Raw genomic sequence first — 22006 nt, 5'->3', positions numbered from 1 at the left:
GCCAGGGGTTAAGGCTGCTGCCAGCCTCCTCTCCGTTGTTTTATGCCTCACTGCTGTCTCCCTGCCCTCTCAGCTCCTCTCCTCTCTCCTTGGCCTGGTGATTCACTGCTGCCAGGAGCTCAGGGGAGATGTCAGCCCCGTGAGCCAGACGTGTGGGTCTGGGCCTGGGGTCCCTCAGCCGGGATCCTCAGGGGCCATGCTGCCGGCACAGCCCCAGCCCCAAATGGGCCAGGAGCAACCCCGGGAAGAGCCTGGCACGGCCCTGCCGGAGACGCCCTGGCAAAAGCCCTGTCTGTGGTGCAGCTCCTGGCTCCGGTGATTCCCTCCCCCTGTTCCCAAGGTTTGCTCTGGGGGCAGCACCACGCGGTGCCCCCCCTGTGCCGCTGCCAGGATGCAGCTGCAGCCATCGGCGCCTGTAGGGCCAGGATCTCCTGGAGCACCCAGCCTGGGGCTGGGGCACAGCTCCCGGGGGGCTCCTCCCTGAGCCAGGGAGACCCACACATCTGCGGGCTCCTGCCCCCTGCCCCCCTTCCAGACCAGCGCCCGGCTGCTGCCGTCCCCCCCCCGCGCGGCCGTGTCGGGGGCTGAGCGCTGCGCCACCAGGGCTGCGTCTGCACCGAGCCGGGGGCCGGGGGCTGGCTCCTGCCTGACGTCACCGCGGAGAAACGGCAGCATCCAGGCTTTTTTTTTATTTTTTTATTTTTTATTATTTTTTTTCCCCCTTCATTTGAATTCCCTTGCAATCTCTGTCCAAAAATAACGCCAGCTTCCTCCCCGGGGATTGCTGTGCACGGCGCTCTGGCTCCCTCGCCCTCCCGTGCGTTAGGCTGACGGCTGCTGAAGGCAGCAATTAGGCGGTGGCACACCGCGGCCTCTCTTAAAAGCCCGTTTGGGCAGCTCAGCACCGTGGTGCTGGGCCGTGCGGGGAGGTGCCCGGCATCGGGGGGGGGCGCGGAGCCCCGGCAGGCCGGTGGGTGCCCTGCGGAGAGCCCGAGCACCCCGGGGGCTGCGCGCCCCCGGCCCCCCGGGGCCAGGGAACCCCGGGGCCGTGCTGGGCTCCCCCCGGGGCGCACCGGGGGCCCCGCCGCCGCCCCCCCCCCGCGCCGCCCGCCCCTCCCCAGCCCCGCACCGAGCCCTGCCCGCCCGCTCCGCATTGCAGCACCGCGGGACCCGCCGCTGCGGAGCCGGGCGGGGGGAGGCTGGGGGGGGATGCAGCCCCCGCTGGGTGCCCCCCACCCCATCAAGGCCATCGGGGGGGGCTCGTGGGCAGCCCCCCGCAGCCCCGCCCGCAGGCAGCCGGTGAGGATGGGCGCCGGGGGGGGCTGCCTGCCTTGCGGGGGGAGCAGGGCACGGGCAGGATCAGGCCCCCGGACCCCCCCCGCCCGGCGGGGCGGTGCTGGACGGGGTCCCCCAGCCCCTCTGCACCTCCGCGGGGACCGCCCAGGGGGTCCCGGTGGTCCCAGGAGATCCCGGGGGGATCCCAGGGGGTCCCGGGGGAGTCCTAGGGGGGTGTCAGGGGGTCCCGGGGGGGGTCCCAGCACACCTAGGCAGGAAGGCACCGGGTGAACAGAGGCCACCAGAGCTCTGTGCCATGGGGACGGGCAGCTGGGGACACTGTGGGGCTGCACCAGGGCAGGATCCGGCCCCAGGGATCTGTGCCCAGAGGTGCTGAGGCCCCACAGCGAGGTGCCCGGCTCCAGCCCTCGCCCGTGCCACCACAGCAGCGGTGCAGCAAGGCCACGCCGCTGGCCTCTCTGTGGCTCAGAGCCCCGCAAACGGACTTCAGACATCTAAAAATACAGAACAAGTTGTATTAAGGTTATACCCAACACTACGGCTTCCCACGGAAGTACTTCATCATGTTCAAAAATATTTAATCCCAGCAATTTTCACATTGTTCTTATAAAAACAGACATGTATGAAGGGAAATGAAATGCTTAGTACATTTTTGGCACATTTTTTTTTGTTGTTTTTCTTTTTTTTTTTTTTTAACCTTTACAAATTACAAACACACATTCATTGTTTTTAAAGGAAAAAACCTAAGTCTCGGCTGTACACTGCAGAGATGCACTAACCATCCCTAGCCTAAAACAGACTCCCGAACACTGTCGTGGTCACAGTTGCCATTCTACAAGGACAAAAAAAAGACTCCGGCAGCCCAGGACGTGCCGGGGTGCCCAGCTCTGGCTGGGGCAAACGCCCCCACGTCTGCAGTGAGGGAGCACGGGGACGCTGAGGCCCCAGGAGCGGCTGTTGCAGGGTTCATCCACGGTCAGAGCGGTGCCGAGGGGCTGATTCTGCCCCCTCTGCCCCCGGGTTGGTTTCCCGTGCTGGAGCCCAGCCCTGCTGGCTGCCTTTCTTCCCCCGGCAGACCTCCACCTCCATCCCCTGCCTCTTTCCCTCGCGCGGGCTCTTCCCAGCCGCCAGCTCAGGAGCCAAGTGCGAACCTCGAGGGCATCGTGGTGGAGCTGTGCAGCACCGGCCACAGTCCCGGCTTGCCCCAGGAGGAGCGTGGAGGCTCAGCTGCTGCCCGAAGCCAGCCCTGGCTCCATCACTGCCCAGCACCGTGCCCACAGGCAGGCAGCAGCCCCCCTGCCCCTCGCAGGGGTGGCAATGAGGAGCCCAGTCCATCGTGCTTACCCTGAGATACTGCCGCGGGGCGAAGGGCCAACACCAGCCTGCAGCTGGGCTTGGGCTTTCCTGGCGATGGCCACTCAATGTTTCTGATGAGAAGCAGGGAGCGGAGGTGCTCTGGTGCCCGGGGAGTGCTCCTGCAGCTCCCGGAGGAGCTGGGCCAGCTTTGGAGAGGCTTCGGGCTGGTGCTTCTCTGCAGAGCTGTGAGTCCTGCTCCTGTCCTCCCCGTCATCCAAAGCAGAGGGGCAGGTGGAAGTGGCATGTCCCCCGCAGGTACCGGGCTGTGCCCTGCTCCCTGGCTGTTCTGAGCAGGGCTCCACACCTGGATGCTTTCCTGAGACGTGTCCCACTCCCCGGCACGGGGACGGTCCCCTCGCCTCGGCCGTGCCACCCGGTGCCCACTGCCATGGGGGGCATGGGACGGGGCCAGCGGGACCCTGCGGCAAACCCTGCGCCTAAGACGGCTCTGAGCAATCACTTGCAGGCTCTTGCAATGGAGACGTTTTTAATTTTTAACAACAAAAGTACTGCAAAACCCCTCTGTGCGTGCGTGGCCGGTGCGGGGGGTGCGGCGCGCAGGGCTCGGCCCCCTCTGCCGCTGCTGCCCGCAGTGGGGTCCAGGCAGACCCCGGGGCTCTGCAGCACACCTATCGCAGTTTAAATAGAATAAATACAGTGAAGAAAACAGTAAAATCTTCAATAAAGAGGCAAAAGGAAAGACAACAGCAGGTCCAGGGGTCCAACCAAACTCCACGTAGTCTCTGGATTAGTTACTGAGGAAGTTCTATGAGAGCACATTAAGTTCGCAGCTGGAGACTCTCGTGGCGCTGTCTTTATATCGAAACTTCGTATTCTCTGGTTTCCTGAAAAGAAGGAAAAACCGTTTTAGGGCAGCAGCTGCATTTTGGGATAACCACCCCATTCCAAGAGGTGCTCCAGGGGTCCCTTTGCTCCCCAGAGTTGTCCCCTCCCTGCCCAGCCCAGGGTTTCTGTAAGCCTCTGGGACCGCTCACGGTTTGTCCGCTTTCTCCCCAAAGTCCTGGTGCCGCACACGCAGCAAACCCTTTGAAACCCTTCGCTGCCAGGCAGCAGAGCAGCCCCCAGGGAGCGAGGGGCCCAGCAGCACTCACCCCTGTCTCATAGATCGGGTTGTCGAACTCCGTTTCTACCGTGATCTGGCTGTAGGGGTGCGAGTACATGAGGGGCAGGCGGAGGCTGGAGTAGTACCGGCACCTGCGGGGCGATGCCAGGGTCACAGAGCTGCACGGCGCTGGGCAAACCCCAGTGCTCGCCCACCCCATCCTCCCACGGGACCCCAGGGGGTGCCCGGCTCCCCCAGGGATGCTCGGCAGCCCCGGGCGGTCTGGGGGGGCTCTGCAGGGCCCTACCTGGTGATGTAGATGTACGCTCCCCCCAGCAGCAGGGAGATGATCAGCACCGGGATGAAGATGGCCAGGGCCATGTTTCCCCCCTCCAGCGATGTCTCCGCAGCAGCTTCTGCTACTAAAAGGACAAGATCTCTCACGGGGGTTTTTGCCCAGCACCCGCTGCCCCCCCTCTGCCTCCGCTCCTGCCCTCGCTCCTTGCCCAGGGGACTCTGCCTGGACTGGAGGCACCCGCAGGAGCCCGCTCCTCCTCCCCTCCCCAGGCAGTCTTGGGGCTTTTTTTTTTTTTTTTTTTTTTTTTTTTTGTTTTGTTTTGTTTTTTTTTTTTTTTTTTTTTTTGTTTGTTTGTTTTTGTTTGTTTGTTTTTTTTTGTTTGTTTTTAATTGGAGGGAACAGAAGTGCTGGGGTACTGACAGGCCACGTCCCGTTCTTACCCCGCCATCAGAGGGGTTCCAAGGGATGATTATCAGTATGCTGATAGGCATTTAATAAATAAATAAATAACAATAAAAATAAAAATAAAATAAAAATAAAATAATATTAATATTAATGTCCTGCAGGGCTGCACCGGCCCCTCCCAGGTGCTGAAGGTGCCCCCTCACCAAACGGGGCCGAGGGCACGCACCAGGGTGCACTGCCCAGGCCCTTCTGTGCCCCCCGTGCGCATGCAGTGCTCACTCCCCCAGTTCCAGCCCGAGGGGTTTCTCCTGGGGTGCTGTGGGGTTTTAGGCTGGGGAGCACCTGGAGGTGCCAGGAGGTGGGGGGGGGGGGCTCGGCTGCCTGCAGGGAGAGCTCTGCACGGAGCCGTGCACGGGGCTCCTCCAGCAGATGTCACTCACCTTCCAGAGCGTGCTCGAAGCTGTCCTGGTTCACTGGAAGAGAAACGGGGAGTTACTGGTAGGGAACTGGGCTCGCAAAGCCTGCTGGCAGCTTTCGGTGCTCTGCCTGCTGAGGGGTCACTGCCCCAGCCTGCGGCTGCTGTAGGAATCTGAGCTGGGAAAGCACGGACTGAGCTCCCCACACCCGTGGGGGTCCCGAACTGCTGCAAGCAATCAGCCTGTGCCAGTGCACGCACGGTGACTGAGCAGGCTCTGCAGACAGACAGACAGCAGGATGGCTCTGCCTGGGCTGCACTGCCCTCCGGAGTGCCATCTAATTAGGAATTAAGCAGGAATTAAGAACAACATCCCTGCAGCTTAAGTGGCAACGGGAGGGCCCTCCATGTCCAGGAGGCACACTGCAACCACAGCCTGCTCGGACCAGAGCCGGGGGTAGCTCCCGGGGCCAATGTGGACACCCGGGGCAAGCATCACTGCTCAGCCAGGGCAAACGGCTTCAGGGAGAGCAGCACAATGAAAGCAAGCGGACAGCCCAGCGCACCCCATGTGGTGCTCACAGGCTCGGCTCCCCCTCCTCGGGCCTGGCACAGACACAGGTTGCCCCCGCGCCCCCTTTGCCGCTACCTTTGCAGATGGGCAGCGGGCCGCTCCAGTGTGAGGGCTGGCCCAGGATGCACTTGATGGTGACCTCCCCCATGAGCTCGAAGCCCTCGTAGCACATGAAGGTCAGGGACTCGCCGGGCAGGTAGAGGCGTTTGTAGAGTATTTGGTAGCCATTTTCCGGCAGTCCTGGGTTGTCGCACGCCAGCGACTCCTCGGCTGGAAGGGAACAACACAGCCCGGGTGAGCCCGAGGGCTGGGAAGGCAGCTCCTGAGATTGCAGCCAGCCTGCCCGCAGGGTGAAACCCTGCACTGCTGCAGGTGGCTGGGCACAGTCTCGGTGCAGGGAAGGTCCCGGGGAGTGGGGGGCAGCAGGAGGAGCTGCCCCAGCGCAGCACGCTTACAGACACAGTGCGGGAGCCGCGAGGTCCAGATGGGCGTCCCCGTCTCGCGGCTGTAGCAGGTCAGCAGCGAGCTGCCCTCCAGCACGAAGCCGGGGTTGCAGGTGTACTGGATGGTGGTCCCCACCAGCAGCACCGGGTCGGAGATGAGCCGGGTCGAGTGCTCCACCTCCCCCGGGTCCGTGCAGTACATAACTGGGGAAAAGAGTTCGTCTGGGTCACGAGTGCGGGGCTGAGACCCAGCAACTGCTGTGAAGGGGACAAGGTGGGGGTCCTGGGGATGTGGCGGGGGTCCTGGGGATGTGGTCGGGGTCCCGGGGACATGGTGGGGGTCCTGGGGATGTGGTAAGGATTCTGGAGATGTGGTGGGGGTCCTGGGGATGTGGCAGGGGTCCTGAGGATGTGGTCAGGATCCTGGAGATGTGGTGGGGGTCCTGGGGATGTGGTGGAGGTCCTGGGGATGTGGTGGAGGTCCTGGGGACATGGTCGGGATTCTGGGGATGTGGTGGGGCTCCTGGGGACGTTGTGGGGGTCCTGGGGATGTGGTGGGGGTCCTGGGGACGCGGTGGGGACAGCCAGCACATTGCTCGGGGCCGGCAGAGCAGGGCAGGGCCGTGCAAGGGGCACGTACTCTTTTCGCAGAAGGGGGGGTCGCTGCTCCAGCTGAGGTCCCACTGGCAGGTGAGGGTGTCGCTCCCCACGATGTCGTACCCCGGGTCACACTGGTAGGTGATCTTGGCCCCCCGCACCAGCTCCGTGTGCGACGTGGTCTTCCAGCCGTTCTGGATCTCGGGCAGGTCGGAGCAGGAGTCGTTGCGGGACACCTCTGCAGGCAGAGAGGTGCTGGCTGCCACCCCGGACCTGCTGCCCGGGGACACACAGCTCCTCGCAGGGCATGCAGCCCTCCCTACAGCTCTGCGGCCCCACACACCGTAATCAGCCCATCCGGCAGCCTGGGCTGTGCCTGGCATCCTCTGGGCAGGGGGAAGGGGCAGCCAGGGGGGTCTTTGAGTCTCCCCTGCCTCTGACCTTCAAGTTGGGCCAAAATAACACTGCCCTCTTGCAGAACCAGCCTGGAGCAGCTGCACGCTGTGCCCAGCGCCCCGCTCCCCCCTTACCGATGTAGTTCATGATGAACCCTTGCCCCTTCCCGAAGATGAGCCCAGCGGGGTCCGAGTGGAACTGGATGGTGAGGTCGGGGCTGGAGGAGTAGAGCTTCTGGGGGCCGCTGCTGCCGACGTACTGCCCCAGGATGCGGGCCGTGAGCTCGTCCCCGTCGTAAATGGTGAGGATGTCGCTGTTGGTGAGGTTCAGGCTGCAAAGCAGAGCTCGGTCAGCCGCGCGCAGTGGTGCGGGACCGAGGGGCAGCGAGGTGACCCCAGCGCCACCCACACCCCTTCCCAGGGCTCCCTGTCCCCAGGGACTCAGCTCCCCTGCTCCTCCAGCAGCAGCCCCCCCCTCCAGCCCCGTCCCCAGCTCCCTGCTGTGGGTGCTGGGGAGGGTCCGAGCCTTCTCCTCGCCGCCCCAAGCCCGGTGTCCCTGCGCCAGGGCAGCTCCCCGGGGCGCCCCGGAGCTCGGGCTGCGGCCGGCAGCCCCCGGGGAGCGGCACCGGCTCCGTGGGGCTGGGGGGGGGTCCCCGCCGTGCGGCAGGGCAGGGGCAGCCCCCAGAAGGGGCGTCCCGCGGCGCCCCCCGCCCGTGGCCCCGCCGCCAGCAGGGAGCGGTGCGGGGCCGCGGAGCGGCGGCTGCCGGCGGAGCGGCGGGGACGGCACGGGGGGAGCACAGAGAAAAAGGGCACGGAGAGAGGGCAGGGGGGGCAGAGAAGGACAGGGCAGGGCAGGCAGGGCAGGGAGGGAGGACAGGGAAGCAGCGAGCTCTGCTCCTGAGCCAGCAGCGCAGCGCCGGCCGCATCCCCCGGGCTTGCAGCAGGGATGGGGCTGTCCCCAGCTGCCCCCCCAAGCAGGAGGGGACAAAGGGCACTGGCACTGGGGACAAAAGGCATTGGCAGGGACAGAAGGGCTCTCTCCTCTCTCCCCAGCAAAGGGCACGGGAGTCCCCAGCTCCTCGCTGCCCTGCCCCGTCCTGCCGGCCAGCAGGGCTCACCAGCAGCGGGGGCGCAGCCAGCACCCAGCTCACGGAGGGACAGGGGCTGGGACACCACGTCCTGCAGGGCACAGCACCCACAGCTCCAGCCCCACAGGAGACATCTCCAAAGAAACTTCCCCTGCTAACCCCAGGCCCAACAAGTGCCCTCGTAGCGCCCTGGGGCCAGCCCCGTGCAGGATGGTGCTGGGGGGCTGCAGCCAGGCCCCCAGCAGGATCCGGCCACCTGCACCTGCTCAGCACCCATGGGCTCGGATGTGTTCGGTCACCCCTGCCCTGCGCATCCGTCTGCCTAACTCGGCCTTGTTTGGAGCTGCCTGAGCTGATCCCCAAACGTTTTATTAAGAATGTTCTTGGAAGGCGCCCAGTTAATCCCCATGGCGAGCTGACATTTGTAGTAAATCTCTGCTTTCTGTCAAACATGATTTTCTCGGTGACATTTATGTTTGATGACTTCAAATCGCCTGGCCTCCCGTTCTGCTCAGCCCAAGTGCCCGCAAATCCGTAAGAGCTGCGCTGGGAGCTCCGAGTTGTGATTTTTACAGAAAGCCTTAAAACCTTTATGACTCTAAGCCCATACTTGAAAAAACACTCTCCCTCTTGAAAACCCCATATAGCACTGAAGGAGATTCCCTTTGCATGGGCAGCATTATCCCACCAGAGGCTCCCCCCGGTGCCAAAGCCCACTGCCCCCCGAGCACCCAGAGGTGCGGTGGGGACGCGGTGCCTGCCCCAGCCTGGGCAGAGGCAGCCGGGGGCTGCCCCAACACGAGGAGCTCGTGAGCAGCACGGCTGGGCTGGCACTCGGAGGGGAACTGGTGCCTTTGGTGAAGCAGTGCAGGTCTCACAGGAGCAAGAAGGCAGCACAGGAGCTGGGCAGAGCCTCGCCTGCTTCCTCACCCCCCCGTTTGCCTCCCAGCACTGCCTGCATGGCATCAGCCCAGGCACCCAGCTGAGGTCTCCTCCTTGCGGATCTCCCCAGGCTTTCCCAGCCCTGGATGCACCAGCTCATGAGGAGGCTGTGCTGTGCTCTGAGCTGCTCACGGCTGCATCCATGGCACTGCTCCCTCCGGCTTTGCTTGGGAGAGGCCCAGGAGACATCTCAGGAGCAATTCACTACAGGATGGGTGCTGCAAGGTGAAGGGTGCTGCAAGGCAATGGATGCTGCAAGGCGATGGAAGCTGCAAGAGCACTTTGAATTTCTGGAGCAGCACTTGGTGCTGTGCTGAGCCTCCCTCTGGGTGCTGAGCGCACTGCAGGGGATTAGAAAAGCACCAAGGGGGGAGAGCAGAAGCAGAGGGGGTCCCTGGGCAGGGGGATGCTGCAGTGGAGCAGGCTGGGCAGTGGCAGGGCAGGGCCATGCAGCCGTGCCCAGGAGCTACTCACAGCTGGATGTCCAGGAACAGCCGCTTCTCCTCGCCCACGTGCACCCTCCAGACGCAGTCCTCTCCCTCCGTGTAGGGCTCGGGCCAGTTGGGGGACAGGATCACCCCGGCCACGGCCGTCAGCTCCCCGCCGCACATGGCTGCAGGAGAGGCGGGCAGGGTCAGACGGTGCCCGCGGTATCGGGGCAGGGCCCGGTGTCACCCCACAGCAGGTCACTCACCGCGGCACAGCGGCTCGGTGTCGTTCCAGTAGGGGTCCCGCATGTTGACGCACTCGATGACGGCGGGGCCCTGCTCCAGGGAGTGCCCGGGGTCGCACGTGAACTCCACGGTGGTGCCCAGGTTGTAGGTGGGGTCGGAGGTGGTGAAGTTCCCGTTCTGGATGTAGGGCTCGTAGCAGTGGCCCCGCTCGAAGGCTGTGAGAGGAGCCCCCGGTAGCGGTGCGTGCACGGAGCCGGCTGGGGACGGTGCTGCCCCCCGGCTCCTCGACCTCCCCCCTGCTCCCGGCTTTGGGGGTGCTGGGGGAGCCCCAGGGCTCTGCCAGGAACCTGACCCTCCGTCCCCACCATGCACGGCCACTCTGCTGCACGAACGGCCTCCTGCACGGTGTGCTTTAGGACTACAACCACTTATCTGTGCTGAGCCACGCAGGTTTAACCAAACCCCACTACCTTTGGGAAGGAGTGAGGGCGCTGGGCCATGGGGCTGGGTCCTGCCCCCCAAAGCCAAGAGGGGTCAGGCACGGGGGGGTAGCATGGTTTGATGGCGTGCTGGAGGTTTTGGAGTGTAAAGGGAAATCTGTTAACTTGGGGCACAGATTATTACACTTCAGAAGTGTAATACTTGCGGGATGGCTGCGGTGCCCATGGGAGGGCAGGCGACGTGCACAGGGCAGGGGTCGGGGCAAACCCAGCCCTGCGTGGCACCGAGGGACGGGGCCAGACGGGGCCTTTGGCCACGGGGACTGTGCACCTCCCGCAGCCTGACAGCACCTTCGGGTCGGGCTCGGAGGAGCCCTGTGCCAGGCACTGCGCTCACCACCACAGCCCTCTGTTGGAACAAACGGGAGTTCACTATTCCTGTTCCTTGCTAGGGAAAATATTCCCAAAACTGCCGCAGCCACAGGAGGTTCGGAGAGCCCCCCGTGCCCAGCACCACGGGGATGGGATCCGCTGGGACCCCTCCTGCAGCCCCCACCGCCCGCTGCCCTCGGGCCTGCCGTGACAGGGGGGGTCACCTTCGAAGCGGATGTTGAAGGCGGTGGCGGCGGCGGGCTCCTCGGCGAGGAAGTCGATGCGGATGGAGGAGCCGTCGCTGATCACGCCCTCGAAGGGCACGCTGTCAGCTCGCAGTGAGTCGTAGAGCACGGCGGAGCGGTTGGAGTCCCCGCTGTACACCACCATCCTGCGCCGGGACACACGGTGTGAGGGGGGTCTGCCAGGTCCAGCGGGGACAGCACCGCTGCCCTGGCCAGCCCCGGACCTGGCTCCTGGCCCCTGGGAGCAGGGACACGCGGGGCTGGGGGGGACCCAGCCCTTCCTCCTCGCACCAGCGCCTGCTCCCCGGCATGCCCAGCACACGGCATTTTAAAGAACTCATGCAAACAAACCTTCACCAACCAGAACAGTCTCTTTTACTGCACCATAAACAGGAGCTTTATCCTTTGGCTTTACTGCGTGCCATAAAGCTGCTTTACTGCCTGTTGCCAGACTGAATTCTAACGCTCTTTAAACACGCGCATCGGTGCCATAAGCGTGTGCTTTCTGCTACGGATGCTGACGGCCTGGGACCTGCAGCACCCTGCACGTGGTGAGGGCAGGGCACCTGCACGACCCCCCAGCACCAAGAGCACGTCCCCAGGACAGCAAGCAGCCCTTCTTGCTCAGAGGCCTTGCCTCCTGCGTGCTTGAATGCCTCCACCAGGACTCTCCTCTCCTGCACCGGGGCCTCCCTCTGCCCCTTCCTCACTGGCTCTCCTCCCAGCACTGCCCCTGGGGCAGCCCTGGCACCAGGAGGGCAGGAGGTGGTGCTGAGCCCAGCCGGGGCTTCCAAGCTTTGGTGATATTTGGGCAGCACCCAAAACCCACCCCGCTCCTCGCCCTGAGCAGAACAAAGCTCGGCGCGGACCCCTCCGCGGGCTCCCAGCACCTCACCTGTCCTTCTCGGTCAGCAGCAGCTTCTCGAAGTGCAGGTGCAGCTTCTGGCCCGGGGGGGCCCCGATGGTCCACACGCAGTACATGCTGCTCGACTGGTTGCCCGTGTAGCTGGGCGAGAGGACGCGGCCGATGGTGGCGTTGTGCACGGTGCCGCCGCAGGGCGCTGCCAACGCAGGGCACGGGAGAGGTGAGGGCAGGGGCACGGGGGCGTGAGCTTATCTATGGGGGGGCTTCTGCTCCGCAGAGGGGAGAGATGGCGGGGAGCTGACACCCCCCCAGCCATCACGGCTCGCACCTGAGCAGATGGGTTCTGGGCTGCTCCAGTGAGGCCGGGAGGCGTTGATGCACGTGAGCACCCTGGGGCCCTGCAGCTCGTAGCCCAGGTGGCAGTGAAAGTGGGCGATCCCCCCCGAGTGCAGGTCCATGACGGTGACCTCCCCGAAGTCGGGTCTCCGCGGAAAGCTGCAGCTCAGCATGAACACTGGAACGACACCACACGGCTCCGGGCTGGGCTGCTCCGAGGTGCCCCGTGGCCAGGGCTGGGCACCGGGGGCGTGCTGGATGTGCCCGCGGTGCCACGGGCAGCGCCCGCTGCGGGGCCGGCTGCACCCCGCTGCTGCTTCCCACCTGTTACTGCTTCTGGGCAGACCCAGTTTCTATTTTAGAATAAATTTGCCCGAACGCATGCATTTTTTATGGCTTCTCAAGGAAAAAATAGGCATTTAGTCAGAGTCTGTGCAGGAAGAGCAGCTGAATGGGGACAGCAAAGGGGCGAGGAGCACAACTGCCACGGCGCATGTCAGACCCTCTGCCCAGAGCACCACGGAGGCTGCTGCTCACTCCTACCCCATGCACCGGCCTCGGGGGGCAGAGCCCAGCACGTTCCCACCCCACAGGGCCGAGGGGCTGGCGGGGGGGCACCTACCCTGGTAGTGGAGCTGGAAGGTGCCCACCGCCTCGTCCTGGAAGGTGCGGAAGTAGACGGAGATGGTGTTGGTGGGGCTGCGGATCACCTGGCCCTCCACCAGCAGCGTCTGGTTGGCCAGCACCACCAGGCTGTCGTCGTCCACGCCGCGGATGGAGAGCACCTCTCCGTCCGACAGGTTCACGCTCTTCACCTGGGGGGAGCAGAGAGTGGTGAGGCTGCGGGGGTGAAGGTGGCTGACCCGGGGAGCTGGGAGCACGGCCACGTCCCAGCCCCAGGCACACACAGCTCCCACAGGTCGTGTTGCTTGCTGTGCTGCTTGAGGTCGGATGCACTCCTGCAGCACAAGTGCCACCAGAGCAGGGCTCTTCTGTCGGGCCCGGGGCTCGCCTGCACTCACACCAGGAGCCCTCCCCGGGGTTCTGCACCTGCACCCGGAGCGGGCGGGGAGTCACAGCAAACGCACCTAATGAGCAGTCCCAAAAGGCTTTAATTAGTATTTGGAAAAAGCTGAAGAAGTAACCCCACATTTGCATTTCACGTCCATTTAGCTTAATAAACGGGCTCATATTTCAGCAGAAAGACGCTCATCAGATCGCTTGTTTCCTTAAGTGTGCGAGGACCCGGGCTCTATATTTAGCGCACGCCGCAGCCTCAGCCGGTAATCGCCCCCCCCCGGCGCTGTTGTGCCGGGAAGGCTTTGTTGCTGCTGCCCCCAGCGTGCCCGTCTCCCCACCCTGCTCCACGCAGATGTGCAGCAGCACGGTGCCAGGGCGCTTCGACGGCACGTGGCAGGAGCTGCACGGAGCCGTCCCACGTGGAGCCCCCTCCGATCCGCGGGCAGAGCCAGGCTTCCTTGGCACCGAGCCTGCCTCCCTGCCCCTGAGCTCTGCACGGTGCCAGGAACAGCCCCGGCCTCACCCCGCTGCTTTTGCTGGAGTTGGTGCTGCAGGACGGGGCTGAGCAGGGGCAGAGCCAGCCCGGGCCGTGCTCTTAACCCAGGGGCTGCCTTTGCCCTGGTTTGCAGCAGGGAGCCTGTGGCCCAGCAGAGGAGGGCAGCCCCGGAGCCGCCAGCCACGGAGTTCCTCGCCTCCAGGCTCTGTGCTGGGAGCGTGGCCGGCCTGGCACACCATGCACACACCACACCTGGCTCAGATGTGCTCGCTAACGAGCGGGGGGAATTAACCGCCGCCGAGGAGGAGTGATGTGGAGTTCGGGATCCAAGAGCAGCTCCATGGCTGCGCGCCGCGCTAATGACTTCCCTCCAGCTCTCGCTGGGGCAGTTTTGCTTCCTGAGCCGGGTCTGAATCACCGCGCAGCCGTTTCCAGGGTTTCTAACACGTTTTGTTCTGAAATCAAAGATAAACCTGCTCCCCAGCTAGCTTCCTCCGGCGACGGCTGGCATCAGACAGGCTGCCTAGCACCGAGCCGCTCCGGCACATCGGGAAGCGGACGCTGAGGGGTGCCAGCAGAGCACAGCAGCTGAGGACAGCCAGGCAGCTCGGCTCTGCCACCGCCTCCTTCCCTCCCTAAAACTGTTCTGCCCTTGGGGAGGGGGCACATTGGGCTGACGGAGCCCAGAGGAGCAGAGGAAGGCGCAGTGTCCCCCCGGAACCACGGTGTCCCCAGCCCCTTTGTGGGTGCCACAGGGCGCAGGCACCGCTCAGCCAGGCCAGGGCTTGGGGACATCACGGAGAGGGAGGTGGCAGTGCCGGGTCACGGGCACCCCCGGGGGACCCCTTCCTTTCCGGAGCAGCCGGCAGCTCCAGACGAAGGCGGTGGCCGCGTGCCAGGGACCGTCAGCCGCTGCGAGAGGCTCCATCTGCACGGCTTCCTGCCAGGGGCTGCGGAGGACAAGTTCCTGCTCTGATCAGAGACGGAGCCCGTGTCGGCTCCTGAAAAGTCTGCCGGGAAGCCAGGAGGGATCCTTAGCTCAGACTGTCAGGCTTGCTCACCCACTAGAAAAGCTCTTTAGGGAAATGCTATTTCCTGCCAAGAAAATTCAAGATTTAAAAAAATAAATAAATAAATGCAATTTCACAAAATATTCTTGGAGCTGGCACCTCTGCCACTCCAGCTGCTGCAGGGCCCTGGCCTGGGCAGGGCTGGAGCTCGGCGGGGCCCTGCAGGGTGCCGTGAGTGCTGCTGCAGTGCGGGGATGCTGGGGGTGCTGGGGGCACTGCCTGCAGCTCAGCACGGCCCTGGCAGCCCCAGCACCGCGCTGACACCCTGCGGGACACCCAGGCTTTGTGCCCGCTCGTCACCAAAGGCAGATCTCACCCGTACTCCAGAGGGATCAGGATCTGCCCCCAGGAAGCAGAGGGGCCTCGTGCACTGCTCCCAGCGCAGCCGAGGGGCAGCACCAGGGATGTGGGGGCTGTCTCTGCTGGTGCTGCCCCCCAGCCAGGGATGGGTACCATCACCCCAGGTACCAGGCAGGAAACTGAGGCAGGGCCGGGGGTGGTCCCCAGCCCCATCCCCTGCCATTACCAGCACCGGCATGGCCCGAGCACGGCGTGAGCAGAGCTGCAGGCAGGCTGTGCCCAGGCAGCGCAGCCCCGCTTTCATGATTTCATTTGTCTGGAAGCCTCAGAAGCAGCAGCAAAACCAAACGCGAGGCTCGGGGGGTGGGGAGGCTGATTTTATGCTCCATTAAGATCTCAGCTTACAACGGGAGCAAGGTCAGGAGCGGTGTCACCCGACGGGTTATGGACAGCAGCGCGTTTACAGCGGTGCAGGCTGTCCCCGGCACCCTGAGGACTGGGGGAGGCAGGGTTACGGCCACGGGGATGTGGCCGAGACATGCACGAGTGGCAGCGCGTGGCCCTGTGCCACTGCTGTCACTGTGCTGTGCCGCTGGCACCCGGGCGATGTCCCCATCGGGGCTCGACCCACGGCCACTGCCGAGCCACGAGGGCAGCCCCTTGCACATGCCAGCCGAGGGGATGGCACGGACCAGCTCGCTGGAGCCGCCGCTCTTTTTAACGCCCGTGCTTGGCTACAGAGATTAAAAGTTAATGCATTTTAATTGGGTACAAATTGTGGCACGGGGAGAACACAGGCACAACAAAAGGCGGCCGAGCAGAGCACAGAGCCTGAACCGACGGCGTCTGAAACGTGCTGAGGGTGCTTGGCGACCTCCCCTGCCCCTCCGGGCTGCTCCCCAGCACCCCCCAGCCTCCTCCAGGCTTTGGGGCATTTGCACAGTGCCTGCAGGGGGGAGCCTCGCTCATGGAGTGCCGCAGCCTGCCCTTGTGTGTTCTGCACTCCCCGTTTGCAGGGCGTGCAGTGCCTGCTTGCAGATGTGGTTTCACTGCCCGTGCCCGCAGCAGGGCAGGATTTTGTCCAAGTGGTGCTGGCTGGGGAGGGGACGTGTCGGCCGCGATGCTTCACCCCTTCCCACGAGGGCTGAGCGGCGTTTTGCAGATCGCCTGGCAGCATCTCATTGCTAAATCACTTGTACGGCATTTTAGCGCCTTGCTCACAGCTGACGCTCAGGATGTACCAGTTCCCTCGTACAGTTTATTTATTACACAGCCCAAGAAAACTATCTATTTTTTCTCCAGGACGGGCACTTTTAGCAAGCACGGGAGCCCAGGCGGCTGTGCCTGGTCCTGCCCACAGCCCGCTGAGCCCCTGCTGCCGCGGTGCAGGGGGGCCGAGCCGTGCTGACCCCCAACCCCCCCGACGCATTTCTCACCTGCAGCTCCACGCCGTAGCCCGTGTAGACGGTGACGTTGTAGGTGCACTCCAGGAAGCTGTGCAGGGGCAGCGGGGGGTAGTCGGTGGAGTCGATGTAGCCCTCGGGGTCGTAGAAGCTCACGCTGCAGCGGACTGGGGGGGGACGCACATCAGACACTGCCCCGGGGCCCATGCCCAGCAGCGTGCACCCACCCCACCTCTTTTTCAGTGGAAAACCATGGCTAAGGAAAAAAAGTTTGTCTCCAGAGGTGCTCAGGCACTTCTGCAGAGCAGCTTTCGGGGAAACCCATATCGCCAAAGCGCAGAAGGTTCCAGGTGGCCCCAGGTCCCCCACCACTGCTGGACCCCCCCCAGCCCCCTTGGCACAGCTTCCCCGTGCCAGCTTACCCGGGGTGGGCTCCGTGGTGATGACGGTGGTGGTGATGATGGTGGAGGTGGTGGTTTCCTGGCTCTCCTCCAGCGTGGAGCCGTTCCCCTCGCTCTCGGTGCTGTCTGTGCGGTTAACAGCAGCACCCGTGGGAGCCGCGGTCGGGGCCGTGCTGGCATCACCAGGGCCACCGGGGAGGGGACGAGCAGCTGCCGGCGGCAGGGTGGACGGGGAGATCTGCAGCACGGGGCGGCTCGTGGGGTCCCGGCCCCCCCAGGGCAGCTCGGGAGGGCTCAGCCCCGGTGTCCCCCCCCCAGCCGCTGCCTCTGCCGGCACGGGCGGCTCCTGGGAGGAGACGGGGAGCCTGGAGCCCGGCACGCTCACAGCCTTGGGGGTCCCCGGCAGGGTGGGCTTGGGCTTCGGGTGCTTCCTGGCTGTGTTGGCTTGCTTTGGAGCCGGCTTTTTCTTGACAGTTTGTTTTGCATCAGCCCCGGGGGCGGCAGCGGGGGCTGGAGGGACTTGGCTCCGCGTGGGCAGCGTGGGTCCCCGTGCCGCCGGCTCCGCGCCGTCCTCGGCCGGGGGCAGCAGGTTGAGGGCTGCGCCCTGCCCCGGCCCCCCGCTGCCCCCCGCCTCCTCCGCCGGCTGCTCCGTGCCCGGGGGCTCAGGGCTCGCGGGGAGCTGTGCTGCCTCCGGCCTGCCGTCTGCAACAGAGGGGGAAAAAGTGGGAATTCGGCAGTGCTGGGCATGAAATCGCAGCTGTGCCCGCGGCACAAAATCAGCCCCCCAGAGAGCGGCGGCTGATTGAATGCCCGCTGCTCTCCCAAACGTGCTTATTACGGGGAAGCAATAATGAACCTGTGCTGATTCCCTGAAAGTTGGCTTTCTGCTGGGGCTCGGTGGCCTTATCGTGCCGTTTCAGAGCTGCAGTTTGGTCTCTTTATCTAGAGGTCAGCTGTTCAGAGAGGTTTGCTCGCTCACGCTGAGTTTGTTGCTCTGCCTCGCCTCTCTGAAAAGCCTTTATTTCTGCAATTGCCATCAGCAAATGCGGTTATTTCAGAGCCTGATTAGCCCGTGGCTCTTCCCTGTTGTCTTCCCCCGCCGCTGCCTGGTGGGGAGCAGACACGGTTACCTTCCCCCAGCCCCCCTCACCAAGGCACCGTCCGGACCTGCGAGGCTGCTCCTTGGGCATGGGGGCAAAGCCGTGTGCGGGAGGCTAGGGCAGGCAGAGCCACGCACCACCACCTAGCCGGGGAGCTGACTGCCTGAAAAGTGGGATTCTGTAGGTTTATGCACCACCGGTGGGTCTGGCTGGGCTGCAGCCCGTGGTGTGAAATAAGCTCTAAGCACACCGCAGCCCTGCGAAGTGCTGCAGGAAGCGAGCAGGAGCCGAGCGGCGACATCCCCCATGGAAACAGCAGTTGCCAGGGGAGGCGCGCAACGCGGGCAGGCGATGGGGACGATGTGCGCGGGGACAGGGGGGCAGCGAGGCTCCGGGGCCAAAAGGGGCAGCGAGTGCAAACCCAGGGAGGTCAAACCCCAGCAGCGGGGCCGCCTGGGGACGTGCAGCCTGGGGTGTAAGTGGGGGTGAAGGTTCTGCCCCCGCAGCCCCCTGCCCTGCCCCGGCTGTCCTCCAGGAAGGCACGGTGATGATCCTCTGGCTCACCCCAGGCATTTAATTGCAGCTGCTATTACAGAGTCTTCAAACAAAAGCGCAGCACTTGTTTAAATTTAGCCTGATTTTCTGCATTTCAGGTTCTAGCAATTAGGGTAGGATTGGCATGAAAAGGAAGAAAGGAGCTTTTTGATGTGAGACCTGGAACGCGGGGACACTTCAGGGCTATTACTGTGGGTGGGTGCAGTGTCCCCGGAGTTCAAGCACCATCACCTGCTGACTGTAATGCCTCTGAACATTTGTTTTGGACGTGTTAGCGTTAGTGCTGCTGGAGCTGTGCAGCACCAGCACCAGGACAGAGCGGAACAGCGCGGTCCTGCCGGCTGGTGGCAGTGCTGGCAGCGTGGAGCACCACGGGGCACCATCAGCATCTCGTGGCAGCCGATGCCATGGGCACCAGGACAGCATCAGCAGAGCAGGGGGAAGCCGGTGGGTGCCGATGAGCCTCAGCCCGGCTCTGGGCAGGGCTTGCCCACAGCACTGCCTGGCCTGCAGGAGCCTGAGCTGGTGCTGCCCGTGCCATGATGCCTGGAGCACAAGCACCGCCAGCCTTGCTCCTCCGTGCCCGGCCCGAGGATTTCGCCCGGAGGACGCCTGACGGGGAGGAAAGTTGCAGGGACCTTAACCCCGCCGCGGCGGTGACGCTGCAGAGCGCGCGGCAGAGCTGCTTGTTATGCTGTTCATGATCCTCCGGCTGCTCTGCAGCTCCCCCAGCCTGTTTGTTGCAGCCATCTGTTGCCTCTCATTATATATTTAAGTGCTGATCCTGGAAACACTCGGGCACCCGCTCTGCTTTCCGCAGAGGTGCGCGCTCACGCAGAGGTGACTTGCATGTGGAAAGCTCAGTCCCTGCTTTACGGGGACTTGCTGCATCGGGGCCTTCGCAGGGCTCGGGCTCACGCACTGCAAGGGGTCAGCACCCACCCGGCTGGACCAGGGACACCAGGTGTTGTCACCTGCACACAGGACAAGGAGAAAAGGGTCCAGCAGCAGCAATGGGATGGCGGGGTCTGGCCCCGAACGTCCCAGAGGTCGCTGCCACCTCCCTTTGCCACCAAGAAATCAGCCGCACCGCAGCCGGCCCCAGCCACCGAGAGCTTTCTCCCCGCTCCTGTTACACTTTCCACAACTTAAAATATTAATTCCTTAATTAGCAGTGGTTCAGCAAATTCATTAGCCAATTCCCTTAGCACATTAGGAGACATTTCACACACGGCGTCTGCAGCCTCTGACTTGTGTCAGCTCAGAATCTCGCCCCATCTCCCTGGGGGCTGGGTGCCACGGTCCCCACGCACAGTGCTGGGCCCCGTGCCCCCCCCTCACTGCTCCGTGCTCCCCTCCTCATCCCGCTATGGGCTGATCCTGGTGTTGGGGTGAGATGGGCACCCTGAGGCTGCTCTGCCCTGCCGGAATCCCCTCTGCCTTCAGCTTCCCCCCCTGGCCCATGGATGGGACCCGCTGCTGGTTCCTGCCCTGGCCATGGCTCTGCCCGGCGGCTTGTGCTCGGCAGCGGGTTCTCCTTTACGGGACGGGGCTGTCAGACAAGGAAGAAGCCACTGGCCCCAGGGCACAGATCGAGGGGGCCGCTGGCATGGGGACACGGTGGGACAGTCGGGGCGCCCTTGCAGTCACAGCGCTAGCAGAAGCAGCAGGAAGCGTCCCCAGGTTATTCGCCGTGTGCTCTCCAATTCTTAATGGATGTCGCCGCTAAGCCGTATTTTATGCTTTCAGAAAGTTGACTAATTTCTTATTAGATCCTTTGCCAGGATGCATTTAAACAGTTCTGTCCTTAACAAAGCATGAAATAAAACACTCTGTGTAGCGGCGCTGTAATGAGGTACTTAACGGGCTTTAGTTTGTAAAGGGCAAATGCGTATTTCAGGGAGGCGAATGCCAGCCGGGCTGAAGCAGGGGATGAAGATGTGGGGGGGCTCTGGCATCCCCGATGAATTAGGGCATCCTCCTCACTGCAAGAAAGAGAAGTAACTAGCGATGCCAACTCCTGAGCCATCCGGCACGTCCCCGGGGTGCAGGGTCCAGCTGGGCACAGGGCACAGGTTGGCCTGGGCACCCCCACACCTCTTTCCCACCGGCATCTCCAGGCTTGCTGCCTGCAGGAGCCCCCCTGGGGGTAAGAAACACAGCTCTGAGCCCTGCCAGCCCCGCCAGCTCTGTCTAGGGTGTCGTGGGCTCAATGTCTGACCACTGCTGCAGCACATCTCTGCCCTTGGAGGGCCCTGAGACAGCTTCCACCTCAACTCTGCATTACAGCCTTTCAGGTGATGTGTTTAAGCAAATATTTACAGGGAAAAAATATTAAGCTTGCAAATTATGCAAGAAATCTGCTCTTCCCCGTGTGCTTTCAGTCTCTGCAGCCACCACCAGCACGGGCTGAGGCTGCCTGAAGTCCCCCGGGTGCTGCAGGGTGCCCATGCCCCTTGCCAGCTGGGAGGCAGGGCTGAGGAGGGGGGGAGCAGCAGGAACCTGCCCGGCTGGCGAAATCCCTTCAGCTCTGCACAATCGATCCAGAGATACTGAGCTGGTGGAAGAGACATGATCGTGTTTGACCTTGATCTAATCTGCTAAACCAGCTTCCAGAAAGCAGAGCTATCGCAGCCTACAAGGGTTTATGTTGTCGCCATATCAGTAACGCCTCGGAGGGGGCTGGAGGCTGGGAGGGATGCTCGGAGCCCGGCGGTGTTTGCAGGCGGCCCCGGCAGCCTCCCTGCCCTGGGCACCCTGCTCGCAGGGCACCAGCCACCAGCTCAGCCCGGGCGGTTTTGTCTCGTGCTTTTGAAGGTGTTTCTTTTCCTGCTGCTCAGCAATAAACCTGCTTTCTGTGCACACGCAGCGACAGATTTTAGGTCGTGGCCTGGAATTTGCTTTGATGGCCCAAATGTGCGAACTGAGCGAAGTGTCACGCGTTAAGCAGAGCGGTGAATGAGGCTGTGAGTCCCGGCGACTGAAAAAAAAGCTAATTAAATGCCAGCCAAAGCTCTCCCCTCTGCCACGATTTCATTTACTACCAGCTCTCGCTCTCCATAAAAGTGAAGCAGCCCTTCCAGGGCTCCCTCAGCAAGAGCAGCCTGCGTGCTCTCCACAAACCCAGGACACATCGATGTGTCCCAGCCGGGGTGGCAGGTCCGTGTCCCGTGGCCGGCGATGGCACGCGCCTGTGCGCTGCTGGAGCCACGGAGAGCGGGGAAATCTGATTGCTGCCAGGATCTCAGCTGGAGGGGCTTAGAGGAATTAGGGAACTGCAAATGCTTGATAAAAGGATGCTGAAATAATCATAAGGCACTCATTTTGCTGCTGTGCTCCTGAAAGAGCTAAACCGTGAGTAGCTGTATCGCCGGTTCCCATTACTAATACTGATGCTATCGCTGCCTGGCTGCGCGTGCCCCTTCCCAGCCTGCCGGAGGACTGCGGCTTGATTGCTTGAGTTCAGGAGCTGCCGTCCTCAAGGTTTTAGTGAGCTGATTATACCAGAAGCCCTGAGAAGCTTACACGGATGCTATTAACAATGCTGCTCAGACCCCACGCTCTGCGCGCCGGGCTGAGGCAGATTGATGGGGCGCACAGTCTGCAGGCAGCACGTCCACACCAGGCGTCCTGCACGAGCCCGGCCCCAAGTGCCAGGAGCAGTCCTGCACCCCAGTGCATCCCAGTGCATCCCAGTACACCCCAGTGCACTCCAGCACACCCAGCACACCCCGGTGCACCCCAGTCTCTGTGTGCCCCAGACCCTGCAGCGCTCCCTGGGAAGCAGCTGAACCCCCATGGGGGGAGGACCGCCAGGCCCTGTGGCTGCGGACAGAGGGGATCGTGGCTGCAGCTCC

At 63.4% G+C, this 22006-nt stretch overlaps 1 protein-coding gene across 2 annotated transcripts in view; it reads right to left on the bottom strand.

Moving 5' to 3' along the window:
* Positions 1–1797: 1797 nt before the first annotated feature.
* Positions 1798–22006, bottom strand: part of SEZ6L (seizure related 6 homolog like) — a 36207-nt gene continuing 15998 nt past the window's right edge. The window contains exons 2-17 of one of the 2 annotated variants that reach the window (XM_084539197.1): positions 16516–17196; positions 16127–16260; positions 12427–12619; positions 11797–11982; positions 11499–11664; positions 10583–10749; positions 9567–9761; positions 9347–9485; positions 6978–7174; positions 6491–6685; positions 5863–6054; positions 5483–5677; positions 4859–4891; positions 4023–4137; positions 3765–3867; positions 1798–3497 (exon numbers count right to left, since the gene is read on the bottom strand). In XM_084539197.1, coding sequence (XP_084395323.1) covers positions 3468–3497; positions 3765–3867; positions 4023–4137; positions 4859–4891; positions 5483–5677; positions 5863–6054; positions 6491–6685; positions 6978–7174; positions 9347–9485; positions 9567–9761; positions 10583–10749; positions 11499–11664; positions 11797–11982; positions 12427–12619; positions 16127–16260; positions 16516–17196 — 2921 coding nt within the window. In that variant the 3' untranslated portion in view covers positions 1798–3467. The remainder of the gene's footprint in view (positions 3498–3764; positions 3868–4022; positions 4138–4858; positions 4892–5482; positions 5678–5862; positions 6055–6490; positions 6686–6977; positions 7175–9346; positions 9486–9566; positions 9762–10582; positions 10750–11498; positions 11665–11796; positions 11983–12426; positions 12620–16126; positions 16261–16515; positions 17197–22006) is intronic. The other variant, XM_084539198.1, reaches the window with a different exon arrangement.

The sequence above is a fragment of the Aythya ferina genome (genome assembly GCF_964211825.1).
Source record: "Aythya ferina genome assembly, chromosome: 17".
Taxonomy (NCBI): Eukaryota; Metazoa; Chordata; class Aves; order Anseriformes; family Anatidae; genus Aythya; species Aythya ferina.
The sequence above is the reverse complement of the archived record's forward strand: the minus strand, read 5'-3'. Positions and strand labels throughout refer to the sequence as shown.